This window comes from Andrena cerasifolii, chromosome 1, assembly GCF_050908995.1.
Source record: "Andrena cerasifolii isolate SP2316 chromosome 1, iyAndCera1_principal, whole genome shotgun sequence".
Classification (NCBI taxonomy): Eukaryota; Metazoa; Arthropoda; class Insecta; order Hymenoptera; family Andrenidae; genus Andrena; species Andrena cerasifolii.
In genome coordinates, this window is record NC_135118.1 from 3,020,935 (window position 1) to 3,037,141 (window position 16,207).

The 16,207-nt window shown below is 37.4% G+C and overlaps 1 protein-coding gene across 1 annotated transcript in view; it reads left to right on the top strand.

Moving 5' to 3' along the window:
• Mekk1 (mitogen-activated protein kinase kinase kinase 4) overlaps positions 1–16,207 on the top strand; it is a 23,953-nt gene continuing 7,746 nt past the window's right edge. Inside the window, exons 1-8 of the mRNA XM_076809790.1 lie at positions 1–372; positions 2,715–2,849; positions 10,467–10,746; positions 10,849–11,040; positions 12,552–12,742; positions 12,820–13,236; positions 14,770–15,015; positions 15,097–15,318. Of these exons, the coding sequence (XP_076665905.1) occupies positions 293–372; positions 2,715–2,849; positions 10,467–10,746; positions 10,849–11,040; positions 12,552–12,742; positions 12,820–13,236; positions 14,770–15,015; positions 15,097–15,318 (1,763 nt within the window). The 5' untranslated portion in view covers positions 1–292. The remainder of the gene's footprint in view (positions 373–2,714; positions 2,850–10,466; positions 10,747–10,848; positions 11,041–12,551; positions 12,743–12,819; positions 13,237–14,769; positions 15,016–15,096; positions 15,319–16,207) is intronic.

Consider the following 16,207-nt stretch of genomic DNA (forward strand, 5'->3'; position numbering starts at 1 on the left):
CAAGCCTCCCCCGCTCGTAATCACAGTGCAGGCGGTCCAAACTACTCGTTAAATTCGAACAATCATTCCCGTTTGTATCTTCTAATTGCGCGTGAAGGAGCGCACGAGAACTGGAAGCCGTTTCAAAATCGCCCGCGCAGTCACGTGGCCGCTGCACGTACCAAACACCTGTTTGTATCCCGAGTGGCAACAGCGCAACTACATTGCACCTGCGCTGAGTTCCTCCAAGTTCCTCAATGACCGTCGACAGCGTTACTTCGTGTGTGATGCGACTGTTCTTTATGCGCGCAGAATGTTGGGTTACGATCAACGAAGGCATGCCACAGAGAACTCATTCTCAGGCTCCTCTGACGACGATACCGGCTACGTTAGGTGAGTTGTCTCGCGTTCAACGGCCAGCACGTGGCTGGATGCAGTTCCGTGGTGGAATACGAAAGTGTCGCGCCGGCTTGGCCCGCAGATGCTGCGGTGGCCGTGCTTTGTTTACATGTCATCGAACGTTCCACGGTTTTTTTTTAACGCTTTGGAAGTAGTTCACTGGAAGCTTCGTGCGGCGGACGGCGAAAAAGAGCGCGCAAGTGCTCGTCGCTTTCGGGGCGACAACGATTACTGAAATTTCACTGACGCTCGGTTTCACAGATTACCGTCGCTCTTCGAGGCAAAGTGGTAATGCCGTGGGATTAAGAACGATCGTAGATGTTGCATAGGAAATAAGCAATCCGTCTGCTTGTTTGTCGGGCAATTGTTCGATGCTATGTAAACAGTGTAACGTGCTACTTCGATACGGACCACTCGCCTGATACCGAAATGCGTCGGTATGCTGCATCCGACATGAAACCGACTATTCGCGCTGTACGTATCTCGACGTATATAGTACCCACGCTCGATCAAATAGTCACCCGATACGTGTATTCTAGTCACAGCCGTCGACGACAGTACGTGAACAGTTTTTAGAGGCTTGCAAGTGGCATGTGGCTTTGTGAGTGATAGTTTTTGAAAATGATCGCGTGTTTTATTTATTACCGCGCGCAACTTATCTGTGGCATCGGACTAATTTAATAAAATAGACGAGCAACGTAACGAAATTTATTATTGATCGGTTTATACGCGGCGTTCAATTAGATCAAATAATGTGACATAATGGGCTACTTTAATTATTCTGATCATTAGTATTCTAATAAATTATTGTCGAGTAGAAGTGACCATTCGCTTTACGAGGTACATACTTCTAAGCTTAATACCGTTTTCTTGCTTGCTTGTGACGACGATTAAAGAAGTTTCGAATCTATTAAACGAATTTGAGTTAATGCCTGGAATATTTTGGCAGGAGTGTTTAATAATTTTTTTCGTGTTGTCAGGGCCGTTCCTGGGTTTCGGCCGCCCAGGTGCAAAACAATATTGCCGCCCTTATTAATTTAATATTTTTTAATTAAGAATTTATGCAGTTTTATTTTTATATCTATATATACATCATTTTAAACAGTTATCGTGCAAAAGAGTTTCGGTTATTATTGTTATTAGTCAAAACTTTACATATAATAAACGGCCTGCTGCCGCCCTCAAGTTTGGCCGCCCAGACGCGGGGGCACCTTCTGCACCCCCGCCAGGAACGGCCCTGCGTGTTGTCATGTAGTAGGTTGAAGTTTGGAATTGCTTGGATAAATTTTTGTTTAGAATGTTTGATGAAAATTTAAATTCAATGGTAATACATTATCAAATACATTTTCATGCTTTTATTTATTTCTTTATTTAGTCGTACAGTTATTATGTCCATTTTTCATATTTAAATGACAAATTCACTGCAGCAAATTGCAGTGAAAGAAATATTGGAAATCCTGTGGTTTTCATTAAAAGATAAAACTTTTTTTGTATTTTTCTTCGGTGGAGCGCGATAATTTTACTGCGAATTGTTATAACTGATAGAAAGACGAATACAATGACCTTGAAAGGTATGACCTTGAACTTCAATCTGACCTTGAGCCACAGAACACAACCTTGTCTAACATAAACAAATACAAAGTAAAACATTGAACGATCAGTTTGCATTATTGATATTTTTCGAGTGCGATATTTTTTCTACAATTTTATAAGAAACGTTAATAAACACACAAATATATATTATAATTCGAATTAATTTACTCCTAAAAATACATTCACCAATTACAAACGACTTCTTCCCGATTTTTTATTTTTAAACATAAACAAATACAAAGTAAAACATTGAACGATCAGTTTGCATTATTGATATTTGTCAAATGCGATATTTTTTCTACAATTTTACAAGAAACGTTAATAAACACACAAACATATATTATAAGTCGAATTAATTTACTCCTAAAAATACATTCACCAATTACAAACGACTTCTTCCCGACTTTTTATTTCTCGCAACATTAATTAACTAAGTTCGACTAAAGTTCAAATTGCACATCGAGCTACTCCCCGAAAGAACGTTCGCCCACGGCAAAAGTGTTTATTAGTCACCGTTTATTGTTCGGGTGAAATTCTATTTGCTCATCTTCGCATTATCCGTCGGCGTTCTTCGATCGCCGTCCGACGAGCGAGCAATGGTTCTTTATTGTTGGCGAACGTACAAAGCCCGTTACGTTCCGTCCGCAGAGATGTATCGCGTAAGAATTCCTCGGTGATATATTTTTAGTCTCGTGATCTGAGAAAAAATCGATTCACGCCACCGACGGTTTGTGCTTTTGCAGCAAAAAAGGATCGAGCAGCCCGACCAGCGAATTCGACGAGTCGATCCAAGCGATGTGCGATATTTACGGACAGACGCCACCGCGAACTCGGCTGAATCGGAAGAAGAGAAACATGAAGCAGAAACTTAATGGAGGGTAAGTTAATTAGTCTTTCCCCGTTTGCCAGCGGTAACGGTTCCATCCTACTTTCCTCATTCCATCGAATAATATTTTTTCTTTTTTAACCACGCTGCTCTGTAGCATCCGCGGTCGCCTCGATCTACTATTCGACATTCCCAAGCAGTGTTACCGATAGAGTTACGCTACGTGATTGTGCTTTGTTTTATATCTGCCTGTGAAGATGTTCGACTGCCAGACGATCTTCCCACTCGTCTGTGTAAACGCGTGTTCCTAAACGCACCGAGATAGCGGCAGTAATCGACTTACATATTTTTGAAAATTCTTTAATTCCACTTCTATGGCATCGTTAATAAATTTAAGGGTGGAGGGGGGGGGGCAGGGAATGTCACAAAACAGCTTTATCGAGAAGATTAAGTTTGAATACTTTAGTCCACCAGTAAAGAAGCAAGGTCCAATGAATTTAAATTTCTTATATAATTTTCTTCTTAAATAATCTCTTGTTTTATCTTGACGGCAGAAGCTTGACGCTTATGCTTAGGCGAAGAGTGGGGGCATTCCGTATTTTGTTCAGAGATGGGCAAAACTTTTATTTAAATAAAATTTCGTATGGTGAATAAAAGTTGAAATAATTATTACTCTTGTGTCGGATAAAGTCAACTCGGGTTAACGTACGAATGAAGAATATTTTTTTGTAACTTCTATTCGTTATTCGAAATTTTATTTAAATATCAATTTTGCCCGTCTCTGATTTTGCTCCAGTGCAGAGTGAACATTTCCTGTTTTTTTACGAGTATCTACACCAAATCTATAACGCTAGCTTACGGGGGTACTTTGGGGGGCACAAAGTATGGTATAAATTGCAAAATCACGAAAAATGGACATTCCTCGGTTTTTCCCCTTACCCTTCAATAAATTGTGGATAATTGTTATTTTTAATAATTGTATGAAGTCAGACAACATGCATGGAATTTAAACATCAAAATCATTAGCAAAGATTTCTTTAATCTTTTTTTTTTATTTCTTCTGTATGTCTACATAACAATTTGATTTTAAAATATGAACTTTTGGCTGGTATTGGCTCGTTTTCACGTACCAATTACACTGTCCAGCAGCCATTTTGGTCTGTAAGATTCAATAGCCGTTTTTTATAGATTTTTGTGCGCTGAAAACGAATCCGCAAACCGTTTTCGAGAAATTCGATTTTGAAAAGAAACTGCAAATTTTCAACTTTGAGCATCTTTTGTGTCGAAACAGTAATAGTTATTCGATATACATTAACGATATAAATCATATATTGGTAATATAATAATAAATTTGTGCATTATGAACGTTTAAATATGTTTAAACAACGATCAAAGGGAAAATAACACCTGAAATTCACCCACTTTTGCAGATATCTTTAAATTTATTTCCAAAACTAAGGGTCTAGGAGAAAATCTGACTACTCCACGCGATGCAGCGGACAATTTTCCTTCGGAAAGCATCAACAGAAGTGGTGAGACACGTTTTGTTTTCAATACAGAAGCGAAATAGTTTGGCAAAACGTGCGGCGCCGGCAGTGGTAGTCAACCGCGGCACGCGAGCCACTGCCGCTCAGCGTCACACAATCGCTTAACGCGCGTGACAACCACTGTCGACGCCGCACGTTTTGCCAAACTATTTCGCTTCTGTATTGAAAACAAAACGTGATTTACCAGTTCTGTTGGTGGTTTCCGAAAGAAAATTTTCTGCTGCATCGCGTGGAGTAGTCAAATTTTCTCCTAGACCCTTAGTTTTTAAAATATATAGCAAGATATCTGCAAAAATTGGTGCATTTCGGGTGTCCTTTTCCCTTTCATCGTTGTTTAAACATATTTAAATGTTTATAATTCAATAATAATTTATATCGTTGTGTTCGCGAGGGTTCATAGAATAATTTGATAGACCATGCAATCGAATAAATATTATTGTTTGAACGCAAAAGTATTCGAAGTTGAAAATTTGCATTTTTTTCAAAATCGAATTTCTCGAAAACTGAGGGTGATGGCAGTAAACAGTTTACGGATTCGCTTTCAGCGCACAAACATCTATAAGAAGCGGCTACTGAATGTTACAGAACAGAAAAAATGTTCAATTTTGTTTGACAGTGTTATCTATTGCCTGGCATCGGCGTGTTTTCACGTCGAGCTGGCGGTGAAACTGTGGACGCGTTTCATCTGTGGATATTTGAGACTACGATTGGCAACACACAGATTTTATTGTGTTTAATATTAGTGAATGCGTCACATCTATAACAGCAATATTATCTGATTTGTACAAAAATTTTATGCTTCTTAGCAGGGACCCGGAACGGAACAGAAACGAAAACGACAAACGAAAAATTTTTCCGGAACAGAAACGAAACGAAATTCTGAACCCTGTTGGAGGATTGAAAACGATATAAGGTGAATGTCCCAATTTCTGTTCATTTAAGAGGTAACTCGTCATAAAGAAAGTGTAAAATTTTTTTTGTGATGAAAATTTGCAGAGTGATTTATTAATTCTTTAATAATAAATCAACCAATTGAAAAACTATTTAAGAAAGATATTTCAAGATGTTTAACTATTAGTAATTTGTAATTAAATATATAATGCTCTAAATGTTCTTAATGCTCGTGCATGTTTAAATAATTTTAAATTATTTTGTGGCAACTATATTACAAACGTAACGCATATAATAAGAAAAATACGAAATCAGCAGAAATGGGGACATGAGCAGAAATTGGGACATTCACCTTAACCGAAATAAAAATTCCGACTAATAACGTTTTGTACACTTCAGCTTGAAAAATTTCAATTGAGCGCGCCCCATATTTTCATCATGTTTCGTGTCGGCAAAAAAAGGGGGTTTGAACCCTGATAGAGTTGGCTGCTGTGCTGAGTCTTGCCCTCGTGGGCACGGCTTGCAACCAAAAGCATCAAAACTCTAATTTTTTTTCAATAGACATAATATATAATATTCTATAATGCATAACTATAACGTGTAATATTTTATAAGTACCAAGGCAATAAAATTGTTAAAATAAGTTTAGGGGAGAGTAGGGTAAAACGGAACGGGTGGGTAAAACGGAACATCAATGTTTCTCTTAGATAAGACCTGCCAAGGAGTTGGCATCGCGAGACATAGGACCAAAGGGTCCTCACAGCATTTTGTGATAGAACATAGACCCGTGCACACGTTACTTTTCCGTTAAGGGGTTATGCCTAGTCAGGCGGCCGAAAAGAGGCGAATATTTGTGAATTTTTTTTGAAGAAGCGGAAGCGTATAATTTTAGAAAACTTTTTGCGTTTAAAAGAGCAACATGTAAAGAACATTTGGTAATTTTTTTGTAGAAAAATAATTAAGTTTATAATAAAATAACAAGCGACATCCAAGAAGCATTTTTAAAAATTTGCTTTCGCGGTGAGCACTGCCATTCGGAACCAGATTATCTAAAATCAAAAAACAAAAAAGATTTCGTTAGTATATTAATGTATCCTCAGGTTGACGGAGAGAATTTTCCGAAATATTAAGTTAAAACAAAATGGCGACTATTTAAAGTTGAAACCCTGATTTTTTCGCGGGATTTTTGCACGGAAAAATCAGGATTTCAACTTTAAATAGCTGCCATGTTGTTGTAAATTAATATTTCGGAAAAATCTCTCCGTCAATCGGAAGGTACATTAATATACTAACGAAATCTTTTTTGTTCTTTGATTTTAGATAATCACGAGGCCTGCACCAGGGCTGAAAAGGAAGATGATACATTTGTACGTGATTTTTGTTCATAAAATAATAAACAAACTGTATTAATCAATCCTTCTTTTACGATATTTTATTTATATTTGATTATTTTCCGTAATTTTCATGTTAACTAGTAAAATATTTTTTCTTATATGTATAATATATATTTTTGTTATATTTTATTTGTAATAGTTATACTTAAAACATATATTTATAGTTTTTAACATAAATGGATGCATTTTAAACCATAAACATAAAGATTTTGTACGTTTACATGGTCTTCAAGTGGGTGTTCCGTTTTACCCTACCACTTGAGCGAGGCGAAGATTTCAATACCTCCGGTAAATTTCATTTTCCGTCGTTCCCAAAGATTGTTCTTAACCCTTAACTGGTATACTGTGTTTGGCAAACGTGGCTGGTATACTGGGGTCGTGGCAGACCCCAAATAAAAAAGGACACAGAAATTTGTAAAGTCGACATTAGATCAACCTCTATGAATACCTATTTTGTTCTTAGGTAATGTATAAAATAATAGAAACCTAGAAAGTTAAACTATTATTATAAAATTAATTAGAAAAACAGTTTACAAGCTTAGACAACCAAAAATTTTGCAGCGAACTTTGCGAGCCTGGGGTCATGAGCGACCCCAAGATACCAGTTAAGGGTTAACAATGGCTGTGATTTTCTTATAGTCTAAGCTCCACTGAAGACTCCTGTTGAAGTCCCGTGTCCTTCCGATTTTATGTTATCACCTCCAAAGTTAAGCGTTCCGTTTTACCCTACTCTCCCCTATACGAGTTTTTTTTTTTATAAATGTAATACCTAACCGGTTCGGAATAAAATTTGTTTTTCGTTGTGATGGAAACGAAATATTTTACAACAGGAACGATATTAACCGAAACGAAATTATTATCATCGGAGTTGAACCGAAACGAAACGAAGAAACATTTTGTTCCAGGTCCCTGCTTTTCAGTTCATGACAAACAGAAGAATACACAATGAAATAACACAAGCTGGACGGTACAATCGCTTTAAGTAGCTACCATGTGATCATTTTTTCTTCGTTGCCAGCTAAAAACTTAAAGAAATCACAGTAATCCTGAATTTGATCTCAAAACAACTTCGAAATTCAAACGCCGAGTTGCTGAGAAGTTTAATAGTTATTTTACTATTATATAGTGTTCAATCTGCTCCCATCTGCTAAAAATCAAAAGGCTTCGATACAAAATCTTTAACGAATTTCAATTATTTTTTATTTTTAACAATATTCGTGTATGATTTCAGTTTGGCTGCGTGACCATTGGAGACATGAATGTGGAGGGATCTTCACATTGTTTCATCCAAAATAGTTTTTTTTTATCACAATATTTGAATATTGCAGCCAGTTTAGGAGCACTATTTTATTTCTTGCAATTAAAAAACGTTCTGATGTATTTTATAACTTTTCCCCACTGTCCGTTTGTTCTCAACAGTTCTTCTACAGTGGTACATTTTCATGCAGGTCCTTGTATCGTCATTTTCTCAATTTCTCTGTATGATTTGCTACCTTCTGCATGGAATATTCCAATATTTTTGGCTTACACGCTTGTTTCTCTATCTTTGCTGAGCATGTACAGTTCAGATTGCTTTTAATACAGATATTTGCACTTTAACTTCACAGTTTACCACCTAACAGTATACACAGCAGTGCTAAGGTTCCTTGACAATAAAAAGAGCACCTGAGGGCTTTGACTCTATTTATTTCTTTAGAATGTACTGTATCGATAATTTTGTATGATTAAAAAATCAGAAAACTTACGATTTTTATACAAAACTTCGTTTTACTGTACTATTCAGTTAGTAGAGTCTGTAAACTATATATTCTACAATTTAAAACATATATTGAAGATTGTTCTGATAATCTTTTATCCCAAACATACAAATTAATGTATATCGCAGAAATCATTCCCTCTATAAATTAAATAGAAGCACAAGTTTAAATATTGTGCCTTGATTGTCTCTTGCACTTAATTTAATAAAGATTGAATTTAAGAATAACGGCATTAAATCAACTATTTCAGTTGTTAATTAAGGGGTAAGCGGGACGACACATAACTTGGCCATTTTGTAATATTTCTGTATAATATTTATACAATATATTCATTAATACATCCCCTAAACATAAGAAGTATAGAAATAAGTTTCAACCTCGTAGTATCATAAAAAAAATCCTGAAATTTGGTGCTGTTTTGAGCGTCTCAGGGTGGCGTAACCCTTTATGTTTATTGTACAATAATATATAAACTGAACCCCAAAAAACGAGAACAGCTGAAAATGTCCCTTAAATTTGAAGACCAAGAAAAACATAAAACTTTCTGTTTGAAACTCAGAAAAACATGATCTAAAGAAAATAGAAATTATATTCTTCAAATCCTCTTTCACAGAGTTCTTCTAATTCCTAAATTCCATAAAGACATTCACGCAGCGGCGGATTTAATGGGCGGCCGATGAGCAGTTGCCGCCTGAGTCCCTGCCAAAAAGGCATCCAGGGGCCCACCTTAAAAAAAATTATGATTTCCTCCAAACACTATATTTTGTTTCTGTACTACAACACTTACCCTGTTTTTAGTAAACTATCTCTTCATTTTTCCGAAAACATGGGCCCCTACCCAGAAGGGCCCTATCTTCAAAAAATAAAAATTATGATTTTATCCGAACACTATATTTTTCTCCTGTACTTTTCTGAACATTTAGCCCGTTTTTAGTAAACTACCTCTTCATTTTTCCGAATAAATGGGCCCCTACCCAGAAGGGCCCTATCTTCAAAAAAGAAAAATTATGATTTTATCCAAACACTATATTTTTTCTCCTGTACTTTTCTGTACATTTAGCTCGTTTTTAGTAAACTACCTCTTCATTTTCCCAAAAAGTGGGCCCCTACACAGAAGAGCCCTATCTTCAAAAAAGAAAAATTATGATTTTATCCGAACACTATATTTTTCTCCTGTACTTTTCGGTACATTTAGCCCGTTTTTAGTAAATACCTCCTCTTCATTTTCCCGAAAAAAATGGGCCCCTACCTAGAAGGGCCCTATCTTCAAAAAAGAAAAATTATGATTTTATCCGAACACTATATTTTTCTCCTGTACTTTTCGGTACATTTAGCCCGTTTTTAGTAAATACCTCCTCTTTATTTTCCCGAAAAAAATGGGCCCCTACCTAGAAGGGCCCTATCTTCAAAAAAGAAAAATTATGATTTTATCCGAACACTATATTTTTCTCCTGTACTTTTCTGTACATTTAGCCCGTTTTTAGTAAACTACCTTCATTTTCCCAAAAAGTGGGCCTCTACACAGAAGGGCCCTATCTTCAAAAAAGAAAAATTATGATTTTATCCGAACACTATATTTTTTCTCTTGTACTTTTCTGTACATTTAGCCCGTTTTTAGTAAATACCTACCTCTTCATTTTCCCGAAAAATGGGCCCCTACCCAGAAGGGTCCTATCTTCAAAAAAGGAAAATTATGACTTAATCCGAACACTATATTTTTCTCCTGCAGTTTTCTGTACATTTAGCCCGTTTTTAGTAAATACCTTCCTCTTCATTTTCCCGAAAACATGGGCCCCTACCTAGAAGGGCCTTATCTTCAAAAAAGAAAAATTATGATTTTATTCAAACATTATATTTTTCTCCTGTACTTTTCTATACATTTAGCCCGGTTTTATTAAATACCTACCTCTTCATTATCCCGAAAAATGGGCCCCTAAGAACGCTCGCCATTTGGGCCTTCCCCCTTAAACCCGCCATTGCATTCAGGTGTTCCTGTCCCCCCTGATTCGTCCAATAGCATCCATATATTCCGCACCACCAGAATGCTTAATTCTAACACTCCTGTGTTATCAATTTCCAGGGACGCCAAGTCATTAGAGAAAGACACGCCGTCTAAGCTGACTATCCGTAGACGAAATACTCTGGACAGCATAATTTTCAACGAGATGTGCGACAAAGCGGACAAAGACTGCGAGAACGAGACGAATCAAGAGGTGGCGAAGGATGGAAATCGGAAAAGTAAGAGGAGCTTGAAACTACTGCGCGGCAATGAAAGGGACTTAAAGCTCGACATGGAGGCGGCGTATAATTATGCAGAGAAATCGGATCACTATCAAGTTTCAACACCGAATCATATGAAGGTACAGGATCAAGGTTCATCAAAGAAAACCTTTTGCGGCAGTTGAGTTTGAACTGGCCCCGTGTGTGCCGTTCAAATGAGAATTAATCGAACGTGTTTACAGATCGAAACTAGAAATAGATTCCGATGCCTACGGTCAAAGCCCGTGGATGTAGAAGAGAAGAAGTTCCAGTCGGACATCTGCGAGCAGATTCTGCCGACGGATGATACGGAACCAGTCGCGCAATCGCCGAAGGCGCTAAGTTTTAAAGAACGAGAGATATTTCACGATACATTCTCATTTCTCATTAGACTGGTACGTGCTGATTTCGTCAGGTCTGTGAGACAGTTCTGTTGCTGTCCTAATTTGCTCTTTACAGTTCTGTAATGTGAGCAGGTAATTAAATCGCTTTTGTGACATAATGCCTGCTATTATGTAGGACCATGCCATTTCTTAGGCAGTTCGCTTAATCCATTTTCGTACAAATCTGGGTTCTTTAAGTAAGGGGGTATTCTGGTCTGACGAGGCGTTTTCGCTGCGTTATTTCGGAATTTTTTTACAAAGAACCCATCAATTTTATTATTATTTAGTTTATTTCTACATGTTTATTGATGTTTGAACTATCTTTACAAATTTTGTCAATAGAAAAAAGTTAAAATCAAACGCAGTTGACTGCTTTAAAGTAATGGTGAACAAAAAAAACATGGTGTCACGGTGCCCATGATTGGGCTCGTTCTAGTGATCTGTAACAAAAAATGAAAAGAGATTCTTAATCTGTATGCCTGCGGCTATTGTCCCCATCAGAATGATAAAAAAATATTGAAAATTAAGCAAATGGCGCCGGTTTGAAAATTAAGTTTCGATTTTCGCACAATTTTTCAACAAAGGTCTGTGAAATTTTAAAAACAAAATATTTTATCATAATTCTGGTAGGGACGATAGCCACATGTGTGCTGATAATATATGCAAAACTTGGACTGAGTTGGTGCAGCCGATCTTGAAATATCATGGTCACCGGTTCGAAAAACATGGTTTCGAGAAAAACGCGTTTAAAGTTTTGCGTACAATTTAGACAGAAAGGTGACCTAGGAGAGTAACGGCGGTCTCTTTGTAACCAAATGATCGATTTTTGTTTTTTAAAAGACACAGAAATGCACCCCCACCCCCAGAAAGAATAGTCCGCCGAAACTTTGCCGAAATACACTTGCAGAAACAAAACTCAGTGAGCGTGCCATATACCTACCTTTTCTCTACCCTGTAGCTCTGCAAATAATACGAATTGGAAAAAATCCTTTTGCACACGTATTGCCCATATAATGTACCTGTAGAAAATGCAAAAAAAAATCGATTTCTTTTACCCGTCAGACCAGAATACCCCCTTAATTAAAAATATTATGAGGCTGCATTTTTTCGACTTTCACGTAGCTGTTGAGTTCCTTTCATTATGTAAGTTGCAATGCCCTCTTTTCCTTGGTATTGTATTATTATAACCAATGAAAGGAAATAGATACATAAAGTTAAGTTCCTAATCCTTAATTGAAGGATATCTAAGGCATTTAATAGTCGCATGATGCATTCGAAAATTTTCTAATAGTACTCTTGAAATATGCAATAAACCTAGTATTCTTTCTTTTCTGTAGTGTGGTTTATTTTGATTTCTTAAGGTAATCACACTGTTCTATAATTTCAACCGTGCTGAATAAACCCACAGCGAGTCCTGTTAGCGATCTTTTATTAAACGAACAGAATTTTCTCATCGGACGTAATACTTAAACCACCACGCGTGAAAGGTGTTCTTGTATCTAATATTATTTTTCAAACATTAGGGGAGCACAGAACGCAATTGCCGTCGTCAAATGAGCCACGAAGAAACTCGATGGCAAAACGAGTTCAAAGACTTGATATGGCTGGAGTTACAGGCGCACCATGCTGATTGCAGTCCGATGGTTCAAGACGAGTACTTGTGTAAGCAACGCGAAGCTGTGGAGGGTTTACTTAAAGAAATAATGGAGTACAGGTGAGTTGTCGAAGAATTTATTACGCTCCTAAAAATAGAATATGATTAAAATAGAATAGCATTCTATTCAATTACAGATACGATCCTATCGCGAGCGTAAAGGAGAACAATGCACCTTGGATCAATGTGAGCGACACGTGCATCGATCGAATAACAAATTCTGGCTCAAGTCCAAGTATAGAACTAGGTATTTGTCCAGGCTGCCTTTCAATGTACTGCAGAGCCTGTGCCCGAGCACAAGGCGAATCGTTGCAGCAAGTAGAAGGCCTATTAGCCAGGTTGGAAGCAGCGGAAGCGCTCTATCCTTCGTCGCACGCTTTGGCCGCGCATTATCCCCTCTACAAAAGCGCAGAGTTTACTGGCAGAGTAAAAGCAATGTGTCTTTGGTATAACATGACCAAACATCATAGACTTAAGTTACAAATATTGGGCAGGTTACTCATGATGTTGCATACTAAGAAGAAACACGACGAAACTGGAGATTCTGGGATAAGGTACGAGGAATATCGATGTTGACACTTCGGGTGACGTTGGCGTGTTTTCACGCCGAGGCACTTCCACATTGTGTGCGGTTTTTCACTCCCATGCCACTCAAAATGTTAACCGGCTTGCGGAGTAAAGGCTGGATTTCCTGGCCGCGGCGGCCGGCGCCGGTCCCATTACCGCAACGAAGATACAGTTGCATACTTCTCCATTGCACCGCGGCCGATCGCGGCTAGAAAATCCAGCCTTAAGCGGGGAAGCTACTGTGAATTTTTTTTCTTCCGATTTTTCTTTTTGTGCATTTTCATAATATTTGGGGGCTCAAAAATATACCTGCATAATTTTAAAGTGGGTCTCGAAAAAATTCTGGGAGTTACGGAAGCTTTTGTATAAATAGCGTAGCGCTCAGAATCGAGTGCACGCATGCGAACTCTTCCACGTCAAAACGCATAAGCCGTCTAAAATCGAGAGACTTTCGGATATGTATGCATAACTTCCGAAAAACAATAGTTTCTTAACTGAAACTTTTTTTTTAAGTAGTTCATAATACTATGTAAAGATAGTGAAAAAACTGGAAATCTTCATCAAGCCGTTGACTTGTAAAACAATCCACAAAATGTACACATTTTCCGAGGGTTCAAACGGGTATACCCCTTTAACTCGAGTCTGACTCGAGGTAACATTTTTCTTCATAACTTAAGAGCCAGGCATCGTATTAACATGAGCCAAAGTTGAAATTAAAGTAAAGAACTACTTTTTAGTCAAATTAACCATACTAATGGAATTCCTTTTTTGCAAAGTTCGTCCAAAGACGTTGTAAACGAAAGTGATGGTTTTGTACGTTTACAAAGAATCCAAAGAACAGTCACTAGTTACGTAGATTAAAAGTAAGAATCTGTGACCTTGTAGCAAAATTCTAAAGGACGTAAATCTCGAAATCTTGGGTTTACTTATGTGAAACTCATAAGGAAAGATCACGAAACAGGAAATTCAAAAAATTTTGAGACTTTGTGAATACGTAGGGGATTTCCACCTGATTGCAATTCACCCGTTAAATTCTGGCTATTTTCCGATTTTGTGTTATAACTCGCGAACTGTAAGAACTGTAAGTTACCAAATGATAGATCTAATTAAAAGAAGTAACTTTTGTCTCGAAACTTTTTTTCTATCTCTTACAGATTGCGAGTTACAAAATAAAATCGGAAAATAGCCGAATTTTCAGGGGTTAATTTCACCCCCTTATTGTAAATTTGGGCAGCGAAAAAAATGCGTTGCAATCAGGAGGAAATCCCTACATATTCATAAAGTTTCAGATTTTTTTTTAATTTCCGGTTTCGGGATCTTCCCTTGTCAGTTTCTGTTTTTGCGATTACCACAAATTTCAAATCAGCATCCTCAAAAATTATTATATAACCTCGAAGTAAATGTTTTCCTGCGCAGCAAGAATTAGTCCATTTTGGTAGCGAGTTGTGGCACTATATAGGTCCGCAAGCCGGTTAACGCGACAAGACGTTGTGCATTAAAAACAAATCGTTTCATTTCAGTTCACGATCTTCAGACACGGTCGATTCCATGGAGCAGCGACAAAGTATGGTGCGGTTCGAGGTCTCGAATCAACAAGAAGAATGTACCAGTCCATCAGACAGTAATAATAGTAATAATTCTTCTGTTGGTTTGTCTTTTGTACAATCATGGCCACCTACACCAGAATCCTCGTTCACGTGCATGGAGGATGAAAGGGCGGAGCGACTGGACTTCTATTTAGTCGAGTTCGATCGACATGCCTATAGGTGGGTCTTGGAGGATCATTATAAAATTTTCACCAGTTCCATCGACTTACGATTGCCCACTTACGTTTTGCTTATATTCAGGAAGTATATCGAGGACGTATTGAAAACCAGAGGCCTCGGGAAAAGTTTAAATTTTCTAGAGAGGTTGCATACTTCTATTTTAAGGAAAGCAAGACTGACGTTAGAAAAAACTGATATAAGTGTAAGTAATTCTGTAAACGAAGAATACGAAGGTGACGAAGAGCTACGTCGGTACGGTGTGTGGAGTCCCGAGGCAAGGGAATTAAATCTTCCATCGTATAGGTAGAAGCATAGAGTAATGTATATCGTATTGATATTAAGGCTGTTCGAGTACTCAGAAAAAGCGAGCCGAGCCGAGCCGAGTACCCGTAAAAATCGAGTGGCTCGAAAGAACCGAGCGGCTTGATGAATATTTTAACGGCATGGACCCTTTTTGTCTCTCTAGATGTTCGTTCCGGTCTTTGTTATATAGTCGGTCGGGTGAAATCTATGGTGAAAATTTAGTTGAATAAGTGCTAGTTATTGTTAACGCTATTGGGATTTTTTTTTGTCCCGTTTATATTATAATAATAATAATAATAAAACCAAGTAGCTCGAATACACTTGGAGCAGATCGAAATTTTCGAGCAAACCGACTGTGTCGAGTACCTTGAAGCTTGAAGCTTGAACGTTTCGGGCAATGCGAATATTTCGAATATTTTAGGTTACGTTTATCTACGGGAATGTAAATAATGGTTCTCAATAAGTAATGTGAATAATTAAAATGGAAGCTGTAATTGGAAATATTCTGTAACTTTTGAAAATGAGTACTAAATTCAAGTCTTTCTCTTCTTTCATTTTTTTTTGTGTATTTATGAACGTATTCATTATTATTATTATTATTATTATTATTATCAATGGGAATACCCTTTAGTATACAAAACATATTAACTAGTGCAAAGAGAAATGAGTCTGGTAACTTATTCTAATAACCTAAGCATATGTGCTTACGCATCGGTGACAGTTATTCGAAGAGTCGACTGAGCAATTTGTGCCGGAATGAATCACACGATATAGAGAACACATCAATATCAGTGAGATATTGTTTCGCCGCATACATAGCTCTATTGATGGCATCAGCTGTGTAGTTAAAGTACCCAGGTACTTTAGACACAAACAGGGGTCTGGAGCG